This window comes from Pelophylax lessonae, assembly GCF_965119305.1.
Source record: "Pelophylax lessonae genome assembly, chromosome: 2".
In the NCBI taxonomy this organism is placed as follows: Eukaryota; Metazoa; Chordata; class Amphibia; order Anura; family Ranidae; genus Pelophylax; species Pelophylax lessonae.
In genome coordinates, this window is record NC_138769.1 from 466,686,105 (window position 1) to 466,709,913 (window position 23,809).

Sequence of the window (23,809 nt, forward strand, 5' to 3'; positions counted from 1 at the left end):
TCGTACGATCGCTTCAAAAGCGGTATTTTTCACACAATTTTCTGTGTACGGGCCTTAATGCATATGTTGTAAAGCAAAATAATACATGTGATATAAGAAGCAATGTTATGCTATCAGGCTATTTACTGTAGATCTCTACTGTGCTTTGTGCTGTGGTTTGAAAAGCAAGGCATGTCTGTTTTACGGAGCATTTTCATTTGCTGCAATTTCCAATAGAATACCAAAAACATTTGTAAATGCACTACATCTCACATAAAAAAATACACTGATATGAATAAATGTGAACACAGGTAGTTGTAAACCTGGTCTAATAAGACAGTGATCCTCAACTCCGGTCCTCAGGGCCCACTAACAGGCCAGATTTTAAATATTACCTGGGGAAGATGCAGACTAGGGTACTGCAATCACTGAGCAGCAAATGATATCACCTGGGATGTATTTCAGTTATCTTGCAAATCTGGCCTGTTAGTGGGCCCTGTAGGCCAGGGTTGAGGACCACTGTATAAGATATCAAAGGGATTAGCAATAGTATCCATTTCTTTGGCTACCATCATATTTTTACAAACATCATTGATCAACCAGTCTGACGATAAACAGTGATTAGCTATGTTGCAGGAAATGTTAGAGTTGAAAGTATAACTAAAGGCAATTTTTTTTTTTTTTTTTAAATAGAGTGGGGGGAGGGGGGATTAGAACCCCTGTCAGGTTTTTATTGCTTTCTGTGTCCCTGTAATGGAGATTCACCCTCTTTATCTTCTGTTTACCAATATCCTTGAAAGTAAAAGTAATAGAAAATTCCAAATTTTGCGTTGTCCCCAGAAAAGTAATATGGAGAGGAAATCTTCCAATGAGGGCACTAATTCTGGTCACAACAAGGGACTTCCTCACTATAGCAGGATTTCCTCTCACTTCTTGTTTTGGCTATTGGACAGGAAGAGAAGGGAAATCTCCAAAATTGGATACGGATGGCAAAAATAAAACTGGCAGGAGTTATAATCCTCCCTTTACACTATTCAAAATAAAAAAAAAATAAAAAATATTTGCCATTGGTTCTACTTTAAGTGATACCCTTTACTTACTAAATTAAAGAGGAACTTCAATGCCCTTAATCACGACTCCACCCTCCCTCCACTTGAACTGTCATTCCTGATGTGCAGCACATGTGCAGATGCATCGCAGGGCTCTGCTTGGCTTTGGGACCTGGAAAAACCCTGTGGCGCATCTGCATACGCATCAAGTTCCACACGCTTTTTGCAGAAAAACTGAGGTTCTGGACCTGAACTGCGTTGTCCTCACCCGCATTTGCAGGGAAACCCAAACATGTGCAAAAGTACTGAGGCCCAGTAGACCCCTCAGCACAGCCGTGCATTTGTGCACAACATCGTTCTTCCCTAGGCGAGAAAGATAAAAGCGCTGCCCGGCTGCACAAAAAAAAAAATCTGTAAAAAAAAGCGGGGGGAACGGTTACCTGTTTTTGGAAAGGTATCCTTCCCCACTTCAGGGAGATAGCGCCACGGCGCAGTCCCTCAGAAGTTCCGCCTCCTTCTCCTTCCCTGCCACCAAGCCAATAAGAATGAGCTTTGTGCATGTGCAGTAGGGAAACGGCTGTGAAGCCGAAAGGCTTCAATGCCGGTTTCCCTTAGAAATAAAATCAGCTGGGGTGCTGACATCGCGGGCTCCCTGGACAGGTAAATGTATATATATTAAAAATCAGCAGCTACAGTACAGTACTTGTAGCGGCTGACTTTAATTTATTTTTCCCCAGCTGGAACACCGCTTTGATTATTTAACTGACCAACAATGCTGTGGAATGGATTGTTTTATTTTTTTTTTGGGGGGGGGGGGTTAAAGTGCCAGAAACAATATTTGGGGGGGGGGGGGGTTATCATCCCACTAACCACCAATGGCTGTGGGGTTGTTGTTTGATATGCCGCTGACCATCAATATTGTGGGAGTGTTTTAGGAGTGTGTGTGTGTGTGTGTGTGTGTGTGTAGGGGTTAAAGTGATGTCGAACCACCAATGCGGAGGTGGGGGCTTCTAAAATGTCACTGACCATCAATGATTGTACGACTGTTTTGCGGGATTGCTTTATCCATGACATCTAGCCACCTTCTTTGAAGACGCTGTGTGTGACGGCGAAACGTGTTGACGCACTTCCGGTTGCGGACGTAACGTCATTTCCAGTCGGGAACTTCCTGTATGTGGAACGCACGCTAATAGCGGCGCCACTCGCTTTGTTTGCTATATGCCCATATAATCTTTTATCCTGTAAGTTTTCAATCGGTTTTGGGGAAATAAAATAGACCTTATGTACTTCACGATGTATGGCCCTCTTTTCTTTTAATGGTGATATCGGAGACGATTTCAACACGGAGGTCACATCGGAGGAATCCCACATCAGATCCTGGGCAAATGTGCAATAAAACCAAGGGCTTTTATACAATCTTAATCCGGTGAGTGGGGAACCAAGAGGGCACCTTCACCTCACAAGCACCTTTATTCACTTGGCACTTTGGCACCTTTTGGATCACCAATAAGGACATTATTTCACTATTTATGCACTTTAAACTTTTCACTTGGAAATTATATTTATTAATTTGTTCAGCCTAATTATGCACTTTATTTAATTATCACAGAAATTTATGCACTTTAATGTGATTGAAATATTATTATACATTGGATTTATATGATATAGATTGGTTTATTTTAATATATTTTTTTATCACTAATTTGTTGCTAGCGCTGCATAAATTTGCTTTTATTCATATATTATACTGTGCCCCAGAATAAAGCCCACTTTTGTGAGAGTTCATATATGGGTTATGCCAGTGAAAATGGGTTAAAGGCCAAGTGCACCATAATTTTTGTTTTTAACCACTTTAATTTCCTGTATGTCTTCCTTTCCAAAAAAACAATGGAAAAAAAAAAGAGATCATCCTGGGGTATCTGCTTTCCAAAAAGGGGTAATTTAGGGTGTTTGTACTGTCCTGGTATTTTTTTACTTATATGTTTCATGCCAGAAAGTAAGGGAAACTTTTTTTGGTAAAAAATATATTTTTCCCTTTGTATATCAAAAGGTAGAAAAACTTTAGTGGTTAATTATTACCACTAAAAGAAGGCTCTTTATGTCTTTAAAAAAATGATATTAATATAATTTGGGTACAGCATTGCATGACCTGGGTACTTATCAGTCTAACTATCACAGCACTAAAAACTGAAAAACAGCACGGACAGGAAGGGGATGTAACATGTCAGTCTTGTTCTGTGTGTAGCACCCTACAGATAGGTGCTAGGTAAAATGTATAGTGGACATTGTCTGCCTAACAGCAGGGCTGTGATTTGACTAGTCTGGGTGTCAGGACTTCCAGATGTGCCTGCTGAGGGGAGAAGTATCCGCACTGGCTCCTGTGAGAGGCTTCTCATAGGGCAGTGTGGGAAGCCCAATCAGGGGACACATCCCAGCTTGTAACTACCCCAGAAGGCAGATTATGCTGCAAAGTATTCTGGGAGTGGGTATAAGTCTGAGGGAAGTGCGTGTTTGGTTGTCTTTGGTGGGAGCAGAGTCCCAGGAAGGAGAGTGCGGCTGTCTCTCCTCCTGTCTGAGGAAAGTGGATGTCTCGGGGTGTCGTTTGAGTATCCAGAGAGTGCTGAGTTGAGCTGAGGGGATCCGGTGTGCAGAGAGCCTGTGGAGAGCGAGAGGGGTCCAATCCCATGAAAGCCTACACAGGTCGTGAGTACTGAGGATTGCCCCTGGGGGGTTCGCCTGAAGTGTTAGAGGGGGTCTCTCCGGAAGAGGTTCTGGGATCCAGTGTCAGCTAGTTGTAATGGGGGTGCCTAGGTAGAGGACCCGGAAGTTGTAAAGGGGGTACCAGCAGTCTGGGCCCTGAATTGTACAGAGTGTGTCAGTGAAGTGACAGTTACACAAAGTTCTACAAGATACTACCTCAAGCTATACCAAGCGGGGGACAGTATTTAGTGACTTCCACAGCACAGCAGTGTCAGGAAGTCTACAGCTCTCAGTTTTGGATCTACTGGACTATAAGTTGGGGATTAAACACTTCTTAGGATACACAGAGAGTTCTAAGAGTCCGTGAGCGTTGGCTGGCGCCGGCTGGCGTCATGGAAGCGCCAACAGGCATTTTTTTCACTAACAAAGTCCCACGTGTAATTAGCTTGAGCCGCAGGGAGTATCCCACTCATTCCCTTCTCCCATCACCTTTAACCGCTACCTGACCGCCGCACGACTATTTACTGCGGCAGTCAGCCCCTCACAGGCAAAGCGACGTAGGTCTACGTCGCTAGCCTGTGAGGCTCTAGGGAGTGAGCGCGCGCCGCATGAGGCGCGCTCCCGCGTGGTCACGGACCCCCCCCGAGCGTGTTCCTGGCGGACCCGATGTCCGCCGGGCACTCGCGATCTTCCGTTACACCGGAAGAAAGGCAGGCGGCTAATGTAAACAAAGCCGCCTGTCATTCTTCCCTGTGTAAGAATGGAGATCACACGGTTCTACTATGTAGGACCGTTGATCTCTGTTCTTACACATGTAGCCACAGCCAATCACAGTTAGAAACACGCCCCTAGGGACTCACTTAACCCCTCCCTCTCCAATAAAGTTAACTCCTTCACTGCCAGTGTCATTTTTAAAGTAACAGTGCATATGTATAGCACTGATTACTGCAGTAATGTCACTGGTAACCCCAAAAGTGTCAAAAATGTCAGTCAAGGGTCCGATCTGTCCGCCACAATGCCGCAGTCCCACAAAAAAAAAAAAAAAAATCGCAGATCGCCACCATTACTCGTTAAAAAAATAAAACAAAACAAACAACAAAAATGACAAAAATCTTTCCCTTAGATAGTAAACGCAATAACTTTTGCGCAAACCAATCAAAATAAGCTTTTTGTGATTTGTTTTACCAAACATAGGTAGCATAAAATAAATTGGCCTAAAATGTTAAAAAATTTTGATTTTTACATTTTTTTTTGGGGAATTTCATATCAAAAAATGTGAAAAATATTGTTATTTTTGCAAAATTGACGCTCTTTTTTTGTTTATAGCGCATGATCAAAATATTGCACAGGTGATCAAATACCACCAAAAGAAAGCTCTGTTTGTGGGAAAAAAATGACGTCAAATTAGTTTAGGTACAGCGTCGCACGACCGCGCAATTGTCCGTTAAAGTCACGCAGTGCCAAATCGCAAAATAGGCCCTGGTCAGGAAGGGGGTAAAATCTTCCGGGGATTAAGTGGTTAAATCAAATAACAACAACAAACAAAGATGCCGGAGTTGTCGCTGCTTCAGTTCTCACACCCAGGGCCGCAGCTCACATGGGCTGGAGAGAGTACCGGTTCTAATGGCAGACCCACATCAGGCCATAGGCCTGGAAACCTTGCTACACGTGCTTAGTAAAATGCAAAATGTGCCTTTGGATCACTACATCTAACAACTAAATTCAACAATATTTTATTGCAACCACAATACCCTCTTTTATAACAGTTGGGTGGTAGAAAAGCCACATTTAATTGGTGCACAGGGTTGTGGGCTTTTCCGGAACAGGGTCAGGTAACTTACTATGAATATGTATACACCAACTCTGATCAAAATGCTTCAGAAAAAAAGGAATCCGAGGAAGGTGTCTGAACAATAAGCTAAAGGTTTCTGCACAATGCCTTATCTATATTGTTATAGTAGTTCATGTAGTTTGTGACTTATTTATACTGTATATTGCTGTAGTAGTTCTTCTACTTTATGACTTATCTATATATTGCTATAGTAATTCCTGTACATTATGACTTGTCTATATATTGTTATAGTATTTCATGTACTTTATGACTTATCTACAGTACAGGTGGTCCCCGGGTTAAAAACATCTGATTTACAAAAAACTCCTACTTACAGAAGGAGACAACTGGAAGGGAGAGGAAATCTACCCCTAGGAAGGGGAAATCACTCCTGTAAGAGTCCTCATGGAAAAAAGGTCTTCACTGAAGCCTTATCACCAATCCTTGTTTCCACCACAACCCCACATTTTCAAAATCCAATTGTCATAGGGACAGAAAGTGAGGTTAAATATTCTAAACAGGGGCACAGACAGCCCACAAATATTACAGAGGTGATAACTCTTCTCTATGCTATCCAAAAAACGTATAAATATTTTTTTTGGCTGGAGCTACACTTAAAAAATGTAACTGATCCGACCTACAAAGAAATTCAACTTAAGAACAAACCTACGGACCCTAACCTGTTTTTAACCCGGGGACCACCTGTATATAATTGAAGCACTACCCCTGTTGGAGCCGCAAATGTGTATCCCGGATCTTTCCAGTTTTCAACCTCCTCAGCCAGGCGCACAGCATTTTTCCACAGCCGGGTGCACACTTTCTTCCGCTTGTTACTTCAATAACCATTCTAGGGATTTTTGTTTGGTTTTGTTGTTTTATGGTAGAACTTAGATAGGGATGGGATGTAGTGGGATACTTCAACTAGCTATAAAGAGGACAGCTTCTTTAACTGAACCGTGGAATAGCTACATGATACACTGTACACACTTGAGCAAGTCCTTTGTAGGAATAATGGACGGTTCCTCTCCGGAACACTAGCCAGTATCCCCTTTCTGATGAACCTTGCAGCTGACTTGCCTCATAGCACAGCAGGGGGGGAGGGGGGGGTAGCCAAAGAACCAGGCCCCAAGATCTTTAAAATCTATACTCACAAGGCCTCGGAATGGAAGCCTCCTTTCATTTCTCCAGCAGCACCCTACAGTGATCTCAGACAGATCTCCAAGGGAGACCACATGGTTGCAGGTGCTAAGGAAGACACAGCACCCCCTCTTCCTCAGCTGGACCCTTCCCTCCAGGACAAGACACCCTTCCTATGTGTTCACTAAATATAAATACCCCTCCCAGCATGTATAGGGGCTCCTATGCCTATAATGCCCCAGGGGTCAGATAAAAGCAAGCGAAGGGTTGCATGTAGCTCCTGGGCCGCAGCTTGGAGACCACTGCTCTATGGCAACAAGCAGGACATGCTCACTACTACAGGACTTTCTGGCTACTAAATAATGAAATATACTGAGGGTACCCTGCACAGGACAGAGATGTCTGATAGGTAACTGGGCATCTCAAGGTTGTAAGGAGGAGAAGAGGGAAAGTTTCAAGCTACTAATTTTACAGTTCCAGTAAAGTAAACTTGTCAAGAGACAAAGATGGAAGATGTCATTGCTGACCTCCTTCTGAATACGTTAGCTGCTGGGCTGGAATGTGGTCTCTGGCTAAGTTCTTTTTCAAAGCTGGCCATATATTGATTTAAATTCATCCAGTTCAGCTGGGACATGCTGAATTTTGAGCAGTGTGTGGCTGTCCTGCTCAACAGAAGTCGATTGATTCATTGACTTCGGTTGAAGGGACATGTTGGAAATGTTTTTTTCTTGAGCAGTTGCAGTCTACTAGCTGGAGCCGCTGATCTATTTTTTTTCTGACAGCTGTGGATGCCACTGTGGGATCCCTCTAGACCAGGGGTCTCCAAACTTTGGCCCTCCAGTTGTTCAGGAACTATAATTCCCATTATCATGTCTGTGAATGTCAGAATTTTACAATGCCTCATGGAATGTGTAGTTCCGAAATAGCTGGAGAGCCGTAATTTGGAGATCCGTGGTCTAGAAGCTGGAAATCATTGTAGAAAACAGCCTATGAGCAGAGTATCTGCAAAGTTGGCTTATTTTAGACTTGCTCTGCCAATATTTAGCAGCCAATGGTTGTCCTCTAGACATATGCAGAATGGAAAATGTGGTTTTGTTTCGTTTCGGATAGATTCATTATGTTACTTTTGTTAATTCATTTAAGAATTTGTCTAGTTTGGTTTAGTTTATTTTTAGCTGGTTGTCAAGGAGCGGGCCGGAAAGCTGGCCGTCACCTCCTTAACGACCGATGACTTAACAGTTGTCAGCGAGCTTCCCCATATCCCCACAGCTGAAAATGTAAACAAAAGAATGCCAGCAATGAAAAATTCAGAAACAAAAAAATGGCGTGCCCCCCCCCCCCCAAAATCTATACCAGACCTTTATCTGAGCATGCAGCTTGGCAGGCCAGGAAAGAGGAGTGGGGGGGGAGTGAGTGCCCTACCTTCTGAACCATACCAGGCCACATGCCCTCAACATTGGGGGGGGGGTTGCTTGCTGATGGGGGCAAGGGCCTCTTCCCCACAACCCTGGACGTGGTTGTAGGGGTCTGTGGGCGGAGGGCTTATCGGAATCTGGAAGCCCCCTTTTAACAGAGGGGCCCCCAGATCCCACCCCCCCCACCCGCAGACCCCCAGAACCACCCCCCAAGGTTGTGGGGAAGAGGCCATTGTCCCCATCAAAAAGCACCCCTCGACCCCCCTGCTCGCTCGTCCCCCCCTTCCTGGCCTGCCGGACTGCATGCTCCCATAAGGGCCTGGGAAGGATTTGGGAGGGGGGGCCACACCATTTTTTTTTTTTCATTTTGGCGTGGGTTTTCTTTTAAAATCCATACCAGACCCAAAAGGCTTGGTATGGAATTGGGGGGGGGGGGGGGGGGCTCATGCTGTTTCTTTTTTCTGCATTTTTAATTGCCGGCATTTTTTTGTTTACATTTCAGCAGTCAGTGGGGAAGGTCGCTGACAGCTGATGAGTCATCGGTTGTTAAGGACGCTGTGGCCGGCTTCCAGGCCTGCTGCTTAACAATCAGCTATTCTTCACACAGAATAGGAATTGTTCCTGAAAATTTGGAATACGTTAGAAAATAAAAATACGAAGCAAAATTAGATGAATTTCAACAAAATTCATTATGATTTCATTTCAGAAATTCGGATACATCCGAATCTCTGAATAACCAAAAATTCGTCTGAATTTATATTCAGACCGAAGCAAATTGCACATGTCTATTGTCCACTTGGATATAGAATAGGTTGGAATATAAATATGGCATTGTACAAGGGTGTGGCACTATACAAATCTGCCTTGACAATTACATAAAGCAGATTTAGCCAACACTGGTACTGTACAGAAATTATGTAGGCACTGGCACTCAACATTCAGGGGGGATGGGCGACTATACCGGGCTAAGGCCGAACTCTGGGAAAGCAGCTAGATACAAGTGGTAAGTACACAAATTGTACACATACAGTAACTGAGCTGAAGTTAAACAGCTAAAAATGGATTTTTGTAAAATCTTACCGTAAAATCCTTTTCTCTTAGCTCATTGACAGACGTAGTCCTCGGTGATACACCACCTTCGGGTTATGTTGCCTCCACAGGAGCAGGACTAGACAGGAAATTAAAAAGCTCTGGCCACACCCTAGGGGCAGTCCCAGAGGGTATATCCTCTCTCTCTCTGCCTCAGCAAATCAGTTATGTGAAAAAGCAGTCTTTAGAGATTTTAACCCAACTCAAAAAACAGAGGGGCGGGGACTACGTCTGTCAATGAGCTAAGAGAAAAGGATTTTACGGTAAGATTTTACAAAAATCCATTTTTCTCTAGCGCTCATTGACAGACGTAGTCCTCAGTGATACACCACCTTCGGGACGTCCCAGAGCAGTATCACAACTGAGGGGTGGGAAAATGAAATCAAATCCCAATCTAGAAGGCCCAACCGGTGCCAACTAGAAGTTTACAATGCTCATCCTTAATGATGAGACTCAACAAAAAAGAGAAAATTATTTTTTTTTTATTTCCAAACAGAAAAAAACCCTCGAGGTAGACCACCGGTCTCCTCAATTTGCGGCCTGCAAAACCTTGCGGCCAAATGAGGCATCCGCCGATGCCGTCACATCAATTTTATAGAATTTTGTAAAGGTATGTACCGACGACCAGGTGGCCGCCTTACATACCTGGACCACTGACGCCTGATGGCGAAAGGCCCAGGAAGTACTGAGCGCTCGAGTGGAGTGCGCCCTAACAGGGAACGGAGGACTCTGACCCTTAATAGAATAAGCCTGTACCACCGTTTGTCTAATCCATTTGGCAATGGTCGCGGCAGATGCAGGCAAACCCTTTCTGGGGCCATCCGTGATCACAAAAAGTGAATCCGTCTTACGGAAAGATTCTGTAGCTTTCAGGTATACCCTGATTGCCCGAACCACATCTAAGGAATGCAACGCATGTTCCCGATGATGCTTGGGCTGAGGACACAAGGAAGGTAGTACAATATCTTCATTCAGATGAAAATCTGAAACCACCTTAGGAAGAAAAGATGGCTTAGGATGAAGTACTACCTTATCCCTATGAATCACTAGGTAAGGGGACTGGCATGATAATGCAGCCAGTTCTGACACCCTGCGAGCAGAAGTAATAGCCACCAAGAAGGCCACCTTCTGGGATAAAGTAAGCAAGGGAATCTCCCTGATGTTTTCAAAGGGAGGTTTCTGTAGAACCGACAAAACCAAATTAAGATCCCAGGGCGGTAAGGGCGCGCGGACTGGAGGAGCCAGGTGCCGCACCCCCTGGATGAAATTCCGCACCAAGGATTTGGTAGCTAAAGGCTTCTGAAAGAAGATTGCTAATGCTGAAACTTGACCCTTGATGGTGCTCAAGGCTAGCTTCTGCTCAACCCCTTGTTGCAAAAAGGCCAATATTCGAGTCACCGAATAGGTACGTGGAGGAAATCCTAAAGATTCGCACCACGCAATATAAGTCTTCCATGTGTGATAATAGACTTTGCTGGAAGTCGCTTTCCTTGCTTTAATAAGGGTAGGAATGACTGAAGTAGACAAACCTCTGTCCTTCAGTACTTGGGTCTCAATGGCCAGGCCATTAAACCCAGCGACTGTAAAGCATGATGGTAAATTGGTCCTTGAGACCACAGACACTCCCTGAGACGAAGTTCCCACGGAACGTCTACGACTAACATGTCCAAGTCGGCCAGCCTAGAATTTCTAGGACCACTGGCGCTGATAGAATCTGAACCAGGCGTCCCTAGAGGTATCTGGCCCCGACCATCCGAGAAAGTCTGGTCGTTTTCTGTTCCCACACATTTATCAGATACCTGATAGTTATCAGGAAAGGTGATCTTTTCTGGTTGAACCTCAGGGACCGAAGTCACCCGACTAGAGGCTACTTGGCCTATCTGGTCAACCAGATCCGATTCCTGTGAGGTATCGGGACTAATCTTAAGAAAAGGTAAAGGAAAAGATCTATTCATGGAACGGTAACTACCGCTTCCTGTAGTACTTAAATGTTGGAAGGGAAGAATCGCACCGGTAGTAGTGGTTGATGCTCGATCTAATGTCCTGAATACCGGTGAAAACGTCCCCCCACCCTGAAACCGGGTGGGGGCGCACCTTCAGGCTGTGTACTCCTTTGCTTCGGGTTTGGCTGGGTTGGTCCTTTGCTTGTCCGACCAGCCCTTCTTGAACCCTCCTGGAGGAGTCTTGCCTTTCCCGCTAGTACCAGCTGGGCGCCCTTTATGGGCGGTAAAGAAAGGTCCTCGCTTGTTGCGAGGTCCCTTAGCTTTAGCAGCCTGTGGCAAAAAAGTGCTCTTGCCCCCAGTGGCATCCTTAATGATTTCATCTAGGTTGGCCCCAAATAGACGATTCCCCTGAAAAGGGAGATTTGTCAAGGTCTTTTTGGAACCTAGGTCAGCTGACCAGCATTTTAACCACAGCACACGTCTGAGGATCACCGCTGACTTAGATGCATGCCCTAATAAGGGAGTAGTGTCCAAGGCTGCGTCACAGATAAACTGTAGCCCTTGTATAATCTGTTCCATCAAATCAGATGTCTCCTGGGGAATATCTTTTCCCCTAAGATCTTGGCGTACCATTTTTGCCCATTCTGTAAGTGTCTGGGAAACTAGACCAATAACAATTACTGGTCTAAATGCTGACCCTATCAGAGAGAAGATGGTGCGGGACTCTGCTTCCATCTTTCGATCCACCGGATCCTTAAAGGACGAAGTGTCCTCCACTGGAATAACCGTGGCTTTATTCAGCCTGGAAATAGGTGGATCCACCACTGGTGGTACCGTCCATTTCTTAATGATGGATTCCTCAAACGGATAGCGTCTAGCAATACGCTTGGAAATAGTAAAGGTACGTTTAGAATGCTCCCATTCTCCTTTAATCTGATTACCGAAACATTTAGGTACAAGAAAAACCTTCACCGTTTTGATGGGCTTATTAGTACCAAAAGGAATCTCTGTTTCAGTTGCCTCTGCCGGTAAAGCCTCAAGTTTTAAGGTTTCCTGCACTGCCACAACTAGTGCGTCCACCAATGCTTCTTCCTGAATTATAGCAGGAGAAGAAGCGTCCTCCTCACTGTCTGAGGGGGCTTTACCTGGGATAACAGCCCTTGCAGAGGAACCTGCAACTGCAGTGACCATCTCTGAATCAGAGTCAGAGGTGTCAGATAGTATAGGGGTAGGCGGGGGTCGCTTCCTTGACCCCCGTCCCTGACAGGCCGCCTCCACCCGAGCCACCATAGACTCCAAAATTGCTGTAAATGACTCTATACTCTGTGCACCGGCGGGTCCCGTGGCCCCCTCGAGGGAAACAGGTGGGGGAATATGTGTGGCAGGGTCCATGATAATTCCAGTCACTTCCTGGATAATATAATTCAAAAATAAAAAACTTTTTTTTTTTTTTTTTTTTTTTTCAGACCCCCAGCGCCACAAAAGCCCCTTAGTGTTACCTGCTAGGGATCCCTATCGATCGAGAGAGAGAGAGAGAGATAGACCCCCAGGCTCACCACTTGATGCTCAGAGTTTAACTGCAACAGGTTACAGCGCTGTCTTGACAAACAGGAAGTCTTTTGGCTGGCTGCCCAGGAAGAAAGGAGGCGGCTCCGCCCCTCTGCACGCCTTCCGGCGCCTCCCCCAAGCTCCACGAGGTGTTTGGATCACCTCAAACATGGCCGCCCCCATGCTGGAGACACGAGGCTACGCCAAAATGGCGGCTCGTGCGATCCAGCAAAAAAAATGGCGGCGGCCTGTACTGAATAGCGGTGTGCTGCAGGGCACACAACACTCTCTCTGCATGGGGATCTGGCGTGGTTGGCGGTACCGGCCCTGGCGGACCGCATGGCCATTCGGGAGGCCTGCTAATAGCTGGAGATCTGATTAGGAAGGCAGTCTACATGTCCGTGGCTTCTGAACTGGTAGGTAGCTTATTCTTAACACCGTAAGATTCCCAGAATGCCACAGATTACATCTTTTTAACATGTATACAATTAGATTGTTAGCTCCCAAACCAAGCCTCCTGGCTTTTTGCACATAAAATCACACTCAAAGTAGGAGGATCTGTGTCATGTTATAGGATAGAGAGGGACTCTATCTTACCATACAGAGAGGGGCCCGCGTTCACCACAAGACCCGTCAGGGGAAAAGGGGGAACATACTACTCACCATACCGGAACCAGGCGGGCACCAACTCCTGACAGTACCCCTCTCCACCGGGGCGGGAGGGCTGTCGACCGATACGGACGCCGTGACTCATGGTCTTTGGCGTTTCAGCGAGACGTTTAACTCGCGTGGACAGTCCTTTAATGGGACTTTGTCGCGGCCGACCCAGCGCGGAGCTATGGCCTGCACGCGCTCGTAGGCTGAACTGGGGTGACCACCGGATCTCAACATCCAGCCCGTCGCCCAGTTCAGCTTTCTTGCTTGAAGATCTCACAGGAACACTGGAGAAAAAAAGCTGTCTAAAAAATCCTTTAAGAAAAAATTCTTGCCAGGACCTAAGATCCCAGCAAGGTATCTAGGTCCTTACTCCTAACTAGACAGAAAATAACTGATTTGCTGAGGCAGAGAGAGAGAGAGGATATACCCTCTGGGACTGCCCCTAGGGTGTGGCCAGAGCTTTTTAATTTCCTGTCTAGTCCTGCTCCTGTGGAGGCAACATAACCCGAAGGTGGTGTATCACCGAGGACTACGTCTGTCAATGAGCGTTAGAGAAATATACAATTTAATGTGTTCCACTTTGCAGCCTGACTTGTACAACACCTACTTTATTGTCACATACCCATTCACATAGCTTAACTCTTTTCTGGAAACTTAAGCAAAGAAAATCCTACTTAGTTTTTTTGTTTAGTATAGGGCTGGAGAGCAGTGTTTGCCTTAACCCTGTCTGTGCTGTGCTGGCAGATCTCATTATCACTTGTAAATTGTATTTGTACACGGTCTGTCCTAACAAAGGGTTGAAGATTAGAATTAGAAGCTGGGGGTGTCCATTGTATATAAATGAAATGAGGCTCACCCAGTCCTTAGTCTTTCTATTGGGACAGACTCACAATGAGCTTATTGGGAAATGCTTTCAGTTAGCCATGATGCTTTCAGGTATGCTGTGTGAATGGGAGCACATAGCATATAGTGCTAACATTTTACTTATCATTCTTTGTATTGACCAACAGAAAAAAAAAAAAATGGAGCTATAATTTTTTGACCAAATAGAAAGTCGAATCCTCAATCCTCATTCCTAAGAAAAAGGCCATTTCTTTAAAAAAAACAAAAAACAAACAGTGTTTTGCATGACTACTATTTTGCCATCTTAAGATGTTTGAATAATAATATATAATAATATTAGGCACCATCACGTGTTTTTAAATGCAAGTACTGTTTAATGTTTATGTGTAGGCGTAGGGCTTTTAAATGACAGAATCTTTGCTGATTCAATGGCAGAGATGGTGTCAATGTTCCAACATGAAAGATATGAAAAAAGAAACCTCTATGTATATTATTCATGAGTTACTGGAAAAAAACCCTAAAAAAGTAAACTAATCCAGCTTACAAAGGTTTGGTAAGCTGTAACATATTACTTTTTGTCCTTGAGTTAAGTTACACTTTGCACAAAAATATTTGGTAATTAAATGTTGTACCTTAAAGTGGTTATAAATCTCAGATATTAAATTTGAACAAAGCATATCCCTCTATAGTGTGTACTTGTCTCAATCCAGAGCACTAAGTGTAATTTCTGTCAGTTGCCTCTTTCCACTGCTATAAGCACGAGTCACTGCTAACAAGTTTTCCTGACACCAGCAGGAAAGTGGTGACAGGGGAGGGACCTCCAGAAGAATGACAGCCTCAGCTCAGTTCCTGTTTGCTGTCTGAAGGGGGTGTGCCTCTTCCCTCCAATCAGCTCTCACTGATCTCTACTGTATCTTCAGCTCTCCGCCCCCTGCTTTTCAGAGTTGAGAGATTCTTTTTAAATTCTGCAATTTGAATGAATATCGAAGAGAGAGTGCTGCAGATAAACAGGTACAACTTATGCAGGAGGATTTGTTTAATCTCTGTGTATCACCTGAGGCCAGTCACTTTACTGGGTATTTGTAAGGGTTTAGAATCACTTTAAAGTGTATATCAGAACAGTACATCCCTGCAACACAAGAATATATTTTTTTAGGTTTTATCCTCTTAAAGTGGAAGCAAACCCTCCTATAGTTATCAGCCAAGGAAGCTGCCATTTTGGCCTCTATGTAATGTACAACTGCTGCCATGATGCTGCACATGTGATCAGTTATGACACCAGCCATTGGTCGGTGTAACAGATCCTATAATCTCTATGAGAGAGATCCGTGCAGCTTCTCCCAAAATACCAGTGAAAATACCATCAAGAAGTGAAAATAGCTCCCCAATCCCCCAAACATGAGTCCAGACTTCATGAAGGGGTAAAGCTAACTGTTTATTGAACAGACACACACTCAATTTATACACAAATGAGCACATCCCCCTCCATATCAAATTACTACATACAGGTCAGGGGTTGAATGACCACACCATCCCATGCAGATTAAATTGTATACAAGAACTAAAATAATTATTTAGCCCTCTGAACAGAAGCAATGGGAGTTCATTAACATTTCTAAGGAATAATGACCACAAACAGTATTCTTAACAGATGACAATGACTCAATTAACCTGAGCCAATTAACTGGAAGACGGCCGTCCTCGAGCTCATTAACTACAATACACATTATCAAACAGAGGGGTAAATCAACATATTCAATGGTGTCTGGAAGACAGAGGGTTGAGCTGATGACATTAGCATCTGTCACAAGAAGTACACATCTAAGCATGGCAACTTGGGACAAAACCTTCACACCTCTGGAGAGACATTGTTGACAACTATCCCTCTCCCTTACAGGCAAAACTTCAATTTTGTCACAGTCGGTTTGACAGTTTGGTTAAAAGCACAACCAAATGGAGTGCTACATTCTCTGGACATGCCGGAAATGTAACTGTTTTTTTTAAACTGCTAAATGGATGGGTTTACTTCCGTTTTAAAGACACTGGATGTAAAGAAAAATACCAGCTCCATATTCCTGCTCTGGGTTGTTAGTACACAGCATTTTTTGGACTGAATGGTGTCAGCCCTGCCCAGTAGTCTTTTGCTAAACAATTGAATCATGCCCCTTCTTCTCATCTTTACTACCTAAGCACTAAATGATCTGTGGTCCCGAAATACAAACTGGGAGGGCCAGTTACACTTTTGGAGAAAACAAAAGAAGTGTACATGGGACAAGATCAGGTATTTATATTGCACTTAATGCACAGATATTATTATTATACAGGATGTATATAGCACCAACAGTTTGTGCAGCTCTTTACGTCGTTAGGGCAAACAGTACAGTTACAATACAATTCAATACAGGAGGAATCAGATGGCCCTGCTATAAAACACCCTCAATTATATATTTAACAGGTAAATAAGAAAAGTTAATTGTTTTCAAACACTTCGGGTAAACTCAAGAAATAATGATAAATGTACTGTATTGTTTGTGTGAAATAAAAAAAAGAGAAGCTAAAACGAGCTTTGGCTATACTTCTCCTATGGATTACAGAAGTGCAATTCATTCTGCACTCCTGTAACCTGTTTTCAGCAGAGAGCGGGCTGAAGTCCACTCTCTGCTGAGGTCACAGATGTCGGTCCAGGCACCGGGGACTGGCCTCAGACCTCGGACTGCGGTAAGTATAAATTGGGAAAAACACCAAATACTTCTCTTTTAAGGCTCCATGCACACTAGCATTTTATTTAAGCTCCTAGAAGCTGTTCTTAGATTTTTTTGTTCTCCTCCTAGAAGTTAAATAGTGTCATCCTCATAGTTTCCATGCACACTACTTTAGACTATTAGCATTTTTTGAGCTTCAGCGTCTAGGAACAGAAAATAAAAGTTATTTTTGTAGAGTTTCTTGGAGCATTTTTCTAGCGGAAATGCTCCTAAACGCTGCTGCTTTCTCTCTTTTTTTTTCTAGAAAGAACTGCAAAAATGCTAATAAAATGCGAACCCTTTTGAAACTCTACTACAAAAAGCTTTTACCAGCATTTTTAATCCAGCATTTTTTCCAGCTTAGAAAAAAAAATGCTAGTGTGCATGAAGCCACACTAGCGTTTCTTCAAGCTCCTAGAAGCCATTAGCACATTTTTCTGCTCCTAGAAGCTAAATAGTGTTCTCCTATGTGTCCATGCACACTAATTTAGGCTTTTAGCATTTTTTAGGAGCTTCTAGGAGCAGAAAAAACATTAATAAAATGTTTTAACTCCTAAATGCTAAGGCCCCTTTAACACTTGTGCGACTTGTCCTGCGATTTGGGACTGCAAAGTCGCATGGCAAGTCATACTCCATGATTTTCAATGAGTACCGTTCATATCTGTACGACTTCAAAGTAGTCCTTGCGTTACTTTGGGATGATTTTAATGCGTTTTGAGGTCCGTAGATACACGCATTGTTTCAAGTCCAGTCAAAATCGCGGCAACAAAATTGTGGTAAAATTGCGCGACTTTTAGGTCGCATAAGTGTGAAAAGGGCCTAAAAACTAGTAGAAGCTGGTACAAAAATGCTATTATCAGCATTTTTTTATCCAGCGGTTTTTCTAGCTTTTTTGAGCTTATTGTAAACTCAAATGAGGAGTGCCCTCTAGTTCCTCCTGTATTGAATTGTATTGTAACTGTATTGTCTTCCCTCATATTGTACACACTGTTGGCGCTATATAAATCCTGTATAATAACAATGAAAAATGGTAGCGTGCATAGAGCCTTAAGGCTCGTACACACTTGACGAGAATCGGATGAAATATCTTCCGATTTTTCTCTCTCTTGCTCAGTGTTCATTACCGTTTTTAGTGGACAGTGCATAAATGTTCACGAAATTTCTCGTCCGATTTTTTTTTTTGGGACGTTTGTTCCTAGACTTCCGGGTCGTCAGCAACTTCAGATCATGCGCGGTCTTTCGTATGCGATTTTTTGCGGACGTACTGCATACACATTAAACGAAAATTGGTTGTGCTGGGAACGGACGATAAAAATTTTGGTGTTTGTCCCTCCGTTTTTTTTAGTTGAAAATGTCGGATTCGGCTGCTGAAAGTGGTGTACACACTAGCCGAAAATCGTACGATTTTACCTCGGATGGGAATTTTCGGCAGATTTTTGACTAGTGTGTACCGCACTTTAGGGAGAAGAGTTCTGTTTTCCTGCACATGAGCTGTGCCGGTCATACAATTAGAAAATAACGTTTTCTAACCCTGGTAAATTCTAGTACATTTCACCAAAACGTCATTGCCTTAGATCAGTATACAAGAATGCATGTAGAGTGATTATTAACTAGCTGAGCAACAGAATGACACATCCGTGTACAGGACTAGGGCAGATTACACTCACCCCAGAGAAAGGTGAAGGGTGTAGTGTTACCAGACTCTGATCACAGCAGGACTATTGTATTTACTATAGCCTGTCTTTTAATCAAATGTCAACAGTTTGCTTGTTTTCTGCCTTCAGGGCCCTGCCCAAAGAAATCACATTGCTTCTAGGATAAATAATAGGTCTAGTATAACAGAATACAATGTGGATGTTCCTGGGGTACATAGTGCTCTTATTCTCTGTCTAGTTTTCACATCAGCTGCATTAAACACAATCATACCTGGGAACACTTGTTAGATACGTCAGTACATTCTGGAATTCCGACTCCGGGATCTCGCTGAATGCAGGGTATTCTGGGAAAGTGATGACAGGACACCCATGTTCTCCCCTTCCACCTAGGATAACAACAGATTTAATTTTTGAATGAAACACCATTTTCTTCTACATAGGATAAAGAGACCCTGCCACCAGACCATTCATTTTATTAACAATCTTCCCATAAGATTACATGTGCATTTATTGTATTGTATGCATGTGTTAAATAACAAGCATGTTATACTTACCTACTCTGTGCAATGGTGTTGCACAAAGCAGACCCAATCTTTCTTTTCTTGTTGCTTGCTCTGGGGGCACTCAAGCATGCCTGCTCCCAACCCTTCTCTGTGTCTAAGAGACACACAGAGCGGGGCTCAGCCTCGTGTCCCGCTCCCTCCTCACTGGCTGTAAATGACAGCAGCGAAAGCCAATGGTCCCCACTGCTGTGTCTCAGCCAATGAGGAGGGAGAGACCTGGCAGAGCTTCATACATCGCTGGATCGGGACTGGGCTTAGGTGCGTAAAATGCATGAAGGTAAAAAAACCTCCAGCCTTCAGAACCACCCTTAACCACAATACTGGGCACTTTCACCCCCTTCCTGTCCAGACCAATTTTCAGCTTTCAGCGCTGTTACACTTTGAATGACAATTGTGCGGTCATGCTACACTGTACCCATATAAAATTTTTATCAATTTTAAAAGAGCATTCTTTTGGTGGTATTTGATCTAAATTAAAAAAAGACTGAAAGACCGAAATTTTTGAAAAAGATTTTTTTTGTTTCTGTTAAAATTTTTTGTAAACAGGTACGTTTTCTCCTTTACTAACGGGCATTGATGAGCACTGATGAGATGGCACTGATGGACACCAATGAGGTGGCACTAATATGCAGCATTAATGGGCACTGATAGGTGGACATGATAAGCACTGATAGGCAGCACTGATGAAGCACTGCTAGATGGCATTGATAGGCAGCACTGATGAGAAAGTACTTACTAGCATTACTTATGGGCACTGATTGGCATCTGTGATGGGCACTGATTGGCATCTAGAGTGGGCACCTCTGATGGGGGCTGCGCTGATAATCGATGCACTGATTATCAGCGCAGACCTCCCGTCAGGAGAGCCACTGATCGGCTCTCCTCCACTTGCGCCTTGTCAGCACGAACTGAGGAAAGCCAATTACCGGTGTTCCGTGAAAAAACCCTACCCGTGAAAATTCCTTACCCTCGTCACTTCCTGTGCGCATACGTCATTGAACAGCTGAGCCACTTCCCACAACTGCGAAGGGTAGGGAATTTTCACGGGGTAGTGTTTTTTAATGTTACACCGCATCAGCTGTTGCCGCGTGTACATTAAATCATCTCCCCTCAAACCCATCACACTTCCCTGATCTCGGCTCCAAAATGTAAAAGCGGCAGCGGGTCTATGAAAATATAAATCACGGAGCCGAGATCAGGGAAGTCGGAGGGGTTGGAGCGGAGATGATCCAATGTTGGAGCGGAGAGGATTTAATGTATGCGCGGCAACAGCGGATGCGGTGTAACGTTAAAAAACACTACCCCGTGAAAATTTCCTACCCTCTGCAGCTGTGAGCATGCGCAGTGGGAAGCGGCTCAGCTGTTTAATGACGTAGGTGCACCGGAAGTGACGAGGGTAGGGAATTTTCACAGGGTAGGGACCGGCACTCCCTGGTTACTGCTGTGATCAGCTGTGATTCCACAACACAGGCATAACAAAAGATACCCCTTTTTCAATGATCAGTTTGAGTTACGTTACGAAGACTCATTTTGGAAGCCTGCCTTCTGAACTATAGAGGTGTGGAGAGGAGGCATTTCAGGAGGTAGAGTAAGCACAGGAAGCACTGCTTGCAGGCAGCAAGGTACAATGGGACATGTAGTCCTTAGAAATTGAAAGGAAACCACAGAGGAGAAGCTGCAAAGCAAACAGGGACTGCAGGAAATTGTGGAGAGGGATGACCAGCAGACAGGCACTCCAAGTGCTCCTCAGATTTTTCAAATAAGGTTATTTTGGATTGTCAAAAAAGAATTATTATTTGTTTTGCTATTACAATTCTGGGGAAGGTTAGGCTTCTTTAGGATGGCCATGCTAGCCACATACAGACCCAGTTTCAGTAGTGATAATCAGGTAGTACAAGCAACAGTCAGTGTGTGAAACGCGTCTACCTTGTCACGATTGTCATATTTGGATGTCCAGTCAATAAACCTGGATTTTGACTCAACCTGGAGTGCTGCCAATTCCTTTTCTTTTATCAAGTTTTCACGGAGGCGAGCCGGGGCATGCACCTGTGTGAGTCATCAGGCAATTACACCACCTTGAGCAGTGACTCCTTGTCTGTTCAAGCAAGGCCGCTGTTCGAAATCATGGGTCCCCATAGAGCCGTCCTGACAGCCCCCCCCCCCCCCAGGGTGCAGTGAAACAGCGGCACTGACTTTATCAGCTTATGCCCCTCTGTTGACCTGATGGCGCTCAGGGAAATGCAAATTAAGCCCTGGCAAGTGAGTAAGAACAGGGGTGTGGTTTAGGAAAGTCCATTTAATAATTTAGGCAGAAATGAACAATAAAGCTACATTAGGCCCCCCTATTTAGCTAATGGGGCCTGGGCCCAGTACAACAGGACTGGTTGTACTGCTTTATCAGCGGCCCTGAGTACAAGGACTACCAGATTAGTGATACGGAACATTCAAAAGTTACAAAAATAATTCAACGCCACTCTTCTGGATTGACTATAAAAAGTCTTGCATTATTTTTGGCAGGCCAATTCACAAGAGGGTATAACACTCCTAAAATGAGTCTTCATAACGTAAATCAAACTAATCATTGAAAAAGGGGTATCTTTGATATGCCGGTGTTGTGGGATACAAACCGTTGTGGGCAAATTTTGGTATTGAAGACTTCAAAGGAGATAAGGGGTCGTGTGTTTCCACACTAATCCCAACCAATGCAGTAGGTCTTAATTTAAGTTTGCCCTTAAGAAGCATCCTCTTTCCCCAAGAAAAAAAGAAACAGATATGTCAGTGGCATTTAACGAAAATTAGTAACTGCCTTCAAAATCAAGGACAGAGCTTGAGACCTGGAGAGCCTAGCAGTGGAAAGATGCTGGGATATTATAGCCAGGTATATTACAAATGCACAAAGACTGCTAGAATCTTTTATTACATTTGACATAAACAGCAGCAAATACTTGACGCTCATTCACCTTTCTACAACCGAAAAGATAACAAAACTGCATTGCTGATGATTTGGGCTCAAGAAATAAAACATGCTATTCTTACTAATAGACACTAGAGGGAGCTAAAAGACTCAAAGTAAAATCCCTAAATAAAGGTTTCAGTTGATGTTTTATGTCTGAATATTAAATAGAACTTGCACATATATAAATGTAGGAGCTTCCATTTCTGTATTGAGCACAGAGGTACCGTTTCAGGGACTGTCACCCTGATCCTGGCTTCACTATTGGGGGAGATGCTGACCAGGAACAAGCATATTTCCAGTTATGTCCTAAAAGTATGAACTCCTATCCTGTTTGCTTCTTCTAGGCTAGGGACTCGCTAGATGGCGATAAAAGTACTGAAGACTGAACTAAAAAAAAAAAAAAGTGACAGCCCCCATATTTCTTTCCCCAAGGATTCACATTACATTTTCATGTGAAAGTAATTAAGGCTTTGAAATAATTACACCATGGCAAAGGAGTAAACCTAAGTAATTATAAATACTTCTATCCAACATCTACATTAAAGAAGCGCTCTGGCCACTTTATAGCAGAAACAGAGATATCCGCATCGCCTTGATAAGTCTGTCAATATGACAGCTATCTGGCTGCAATATATTCTAGAACACCGACCAATGTAGATGCTTTTAGCAATCAGAATGCAACAGAAAAGTCTACAATTTGAGCTACTAATCATGGTACTATATCATACTGGATGATCTTGTATATTTTACCAAGTAGCACTGGAGCCAATGTATAAAATGCATGCTATAGAAAAAAAAAAAATCCTTCACTGGAGAAATGACAGTTCATCTGGATTCCAGAAATGAGAGTTGGAAGTTCACTGGTTGCTATGGGTAACATTATTTTTTTCTTGCAGCACACTTTTTAAGCATGACGGTCTAAAATAAAAACATACACAAAACCTATCAAAACTATACACAGTATGAAGGACCCTGTAGCCCAAAGCGAGAATCACAATTTTTATTTTTTTTTAAAACTTGACTAGGGTTAGTTTATTTGGGAATAAATATAATTTTTTTTATAAAGGCACCAATATTTGCCACTGCTCTGCCTCTGGATGAATTTGCAGACATCCCAATACAAGGACCACATACAGTATAGGGGAAATACAATGAAAGAAAAAATCTAACTCTTTTTCCTTTTTTAAGGGTAACTCCACTTTCATGTGAAAAAAAATAACAAAGAAAGAAAACATAATATAACGTACACAATTGCGACACAAATCATATTGTAATTGAATGTTATTAAAAATAACCTTTCCTTTTCAATCTGCAGCTGTTGTAATTTTCTGAAAATGCAATGCAATATGGCTACCTAGAGTTGTTCTGTACACAGAATGTATACTGACCACACCCCGGAAACATCATTTTCTGCTTGTGTGATTGGCTCACTGATTTTCCCAGACACATACAGATTCGCCAGCACACCAAGAATCTTGTACAGTAGTCCGGAGAAACGTTTTAATCCAAAAGAATCACATCATGATTGCACTTATCCTGATGCGATCCTTTTGGAATAAAAAGTTTCTCTGGACTGCTATGCAAGATCCTTGGTGTGCTGGCGAATCTGTATGCATCTGTGATAGATCCAGTGCCCAGCTGGTGACCGTTGCAGCACCCACAGCTCATGTGCCTATTATCCAGGAAGGTGTGCGATGGGAATA

General features: G+C 43.5%; 1 protein-coding gene across 1 annotated transcript in view; it reads right to left on the bottom strand.

Moving 5' to 3' along the window:
* Nucleotides 1-23,809, bottom strand: part of MCF2L (MCF.2 cell line derived transforming sequence like) — a 182,801-nt gene that overhangs the window by 83,418 nt on the left and 75,574 nt on the right. Inside the window, exon 3 of the mRNA XM_082245528.1 lies at nucleotides 18,859-18,973. Within this exon, the coding sequence (XP_082101654.1) occupies nucleotides 18,859-18,973 (115 nt within the window). The remainder of the gene's footprint in view (nucleotides 1-18,858; nucleotides 18,974-23,809) is intronic.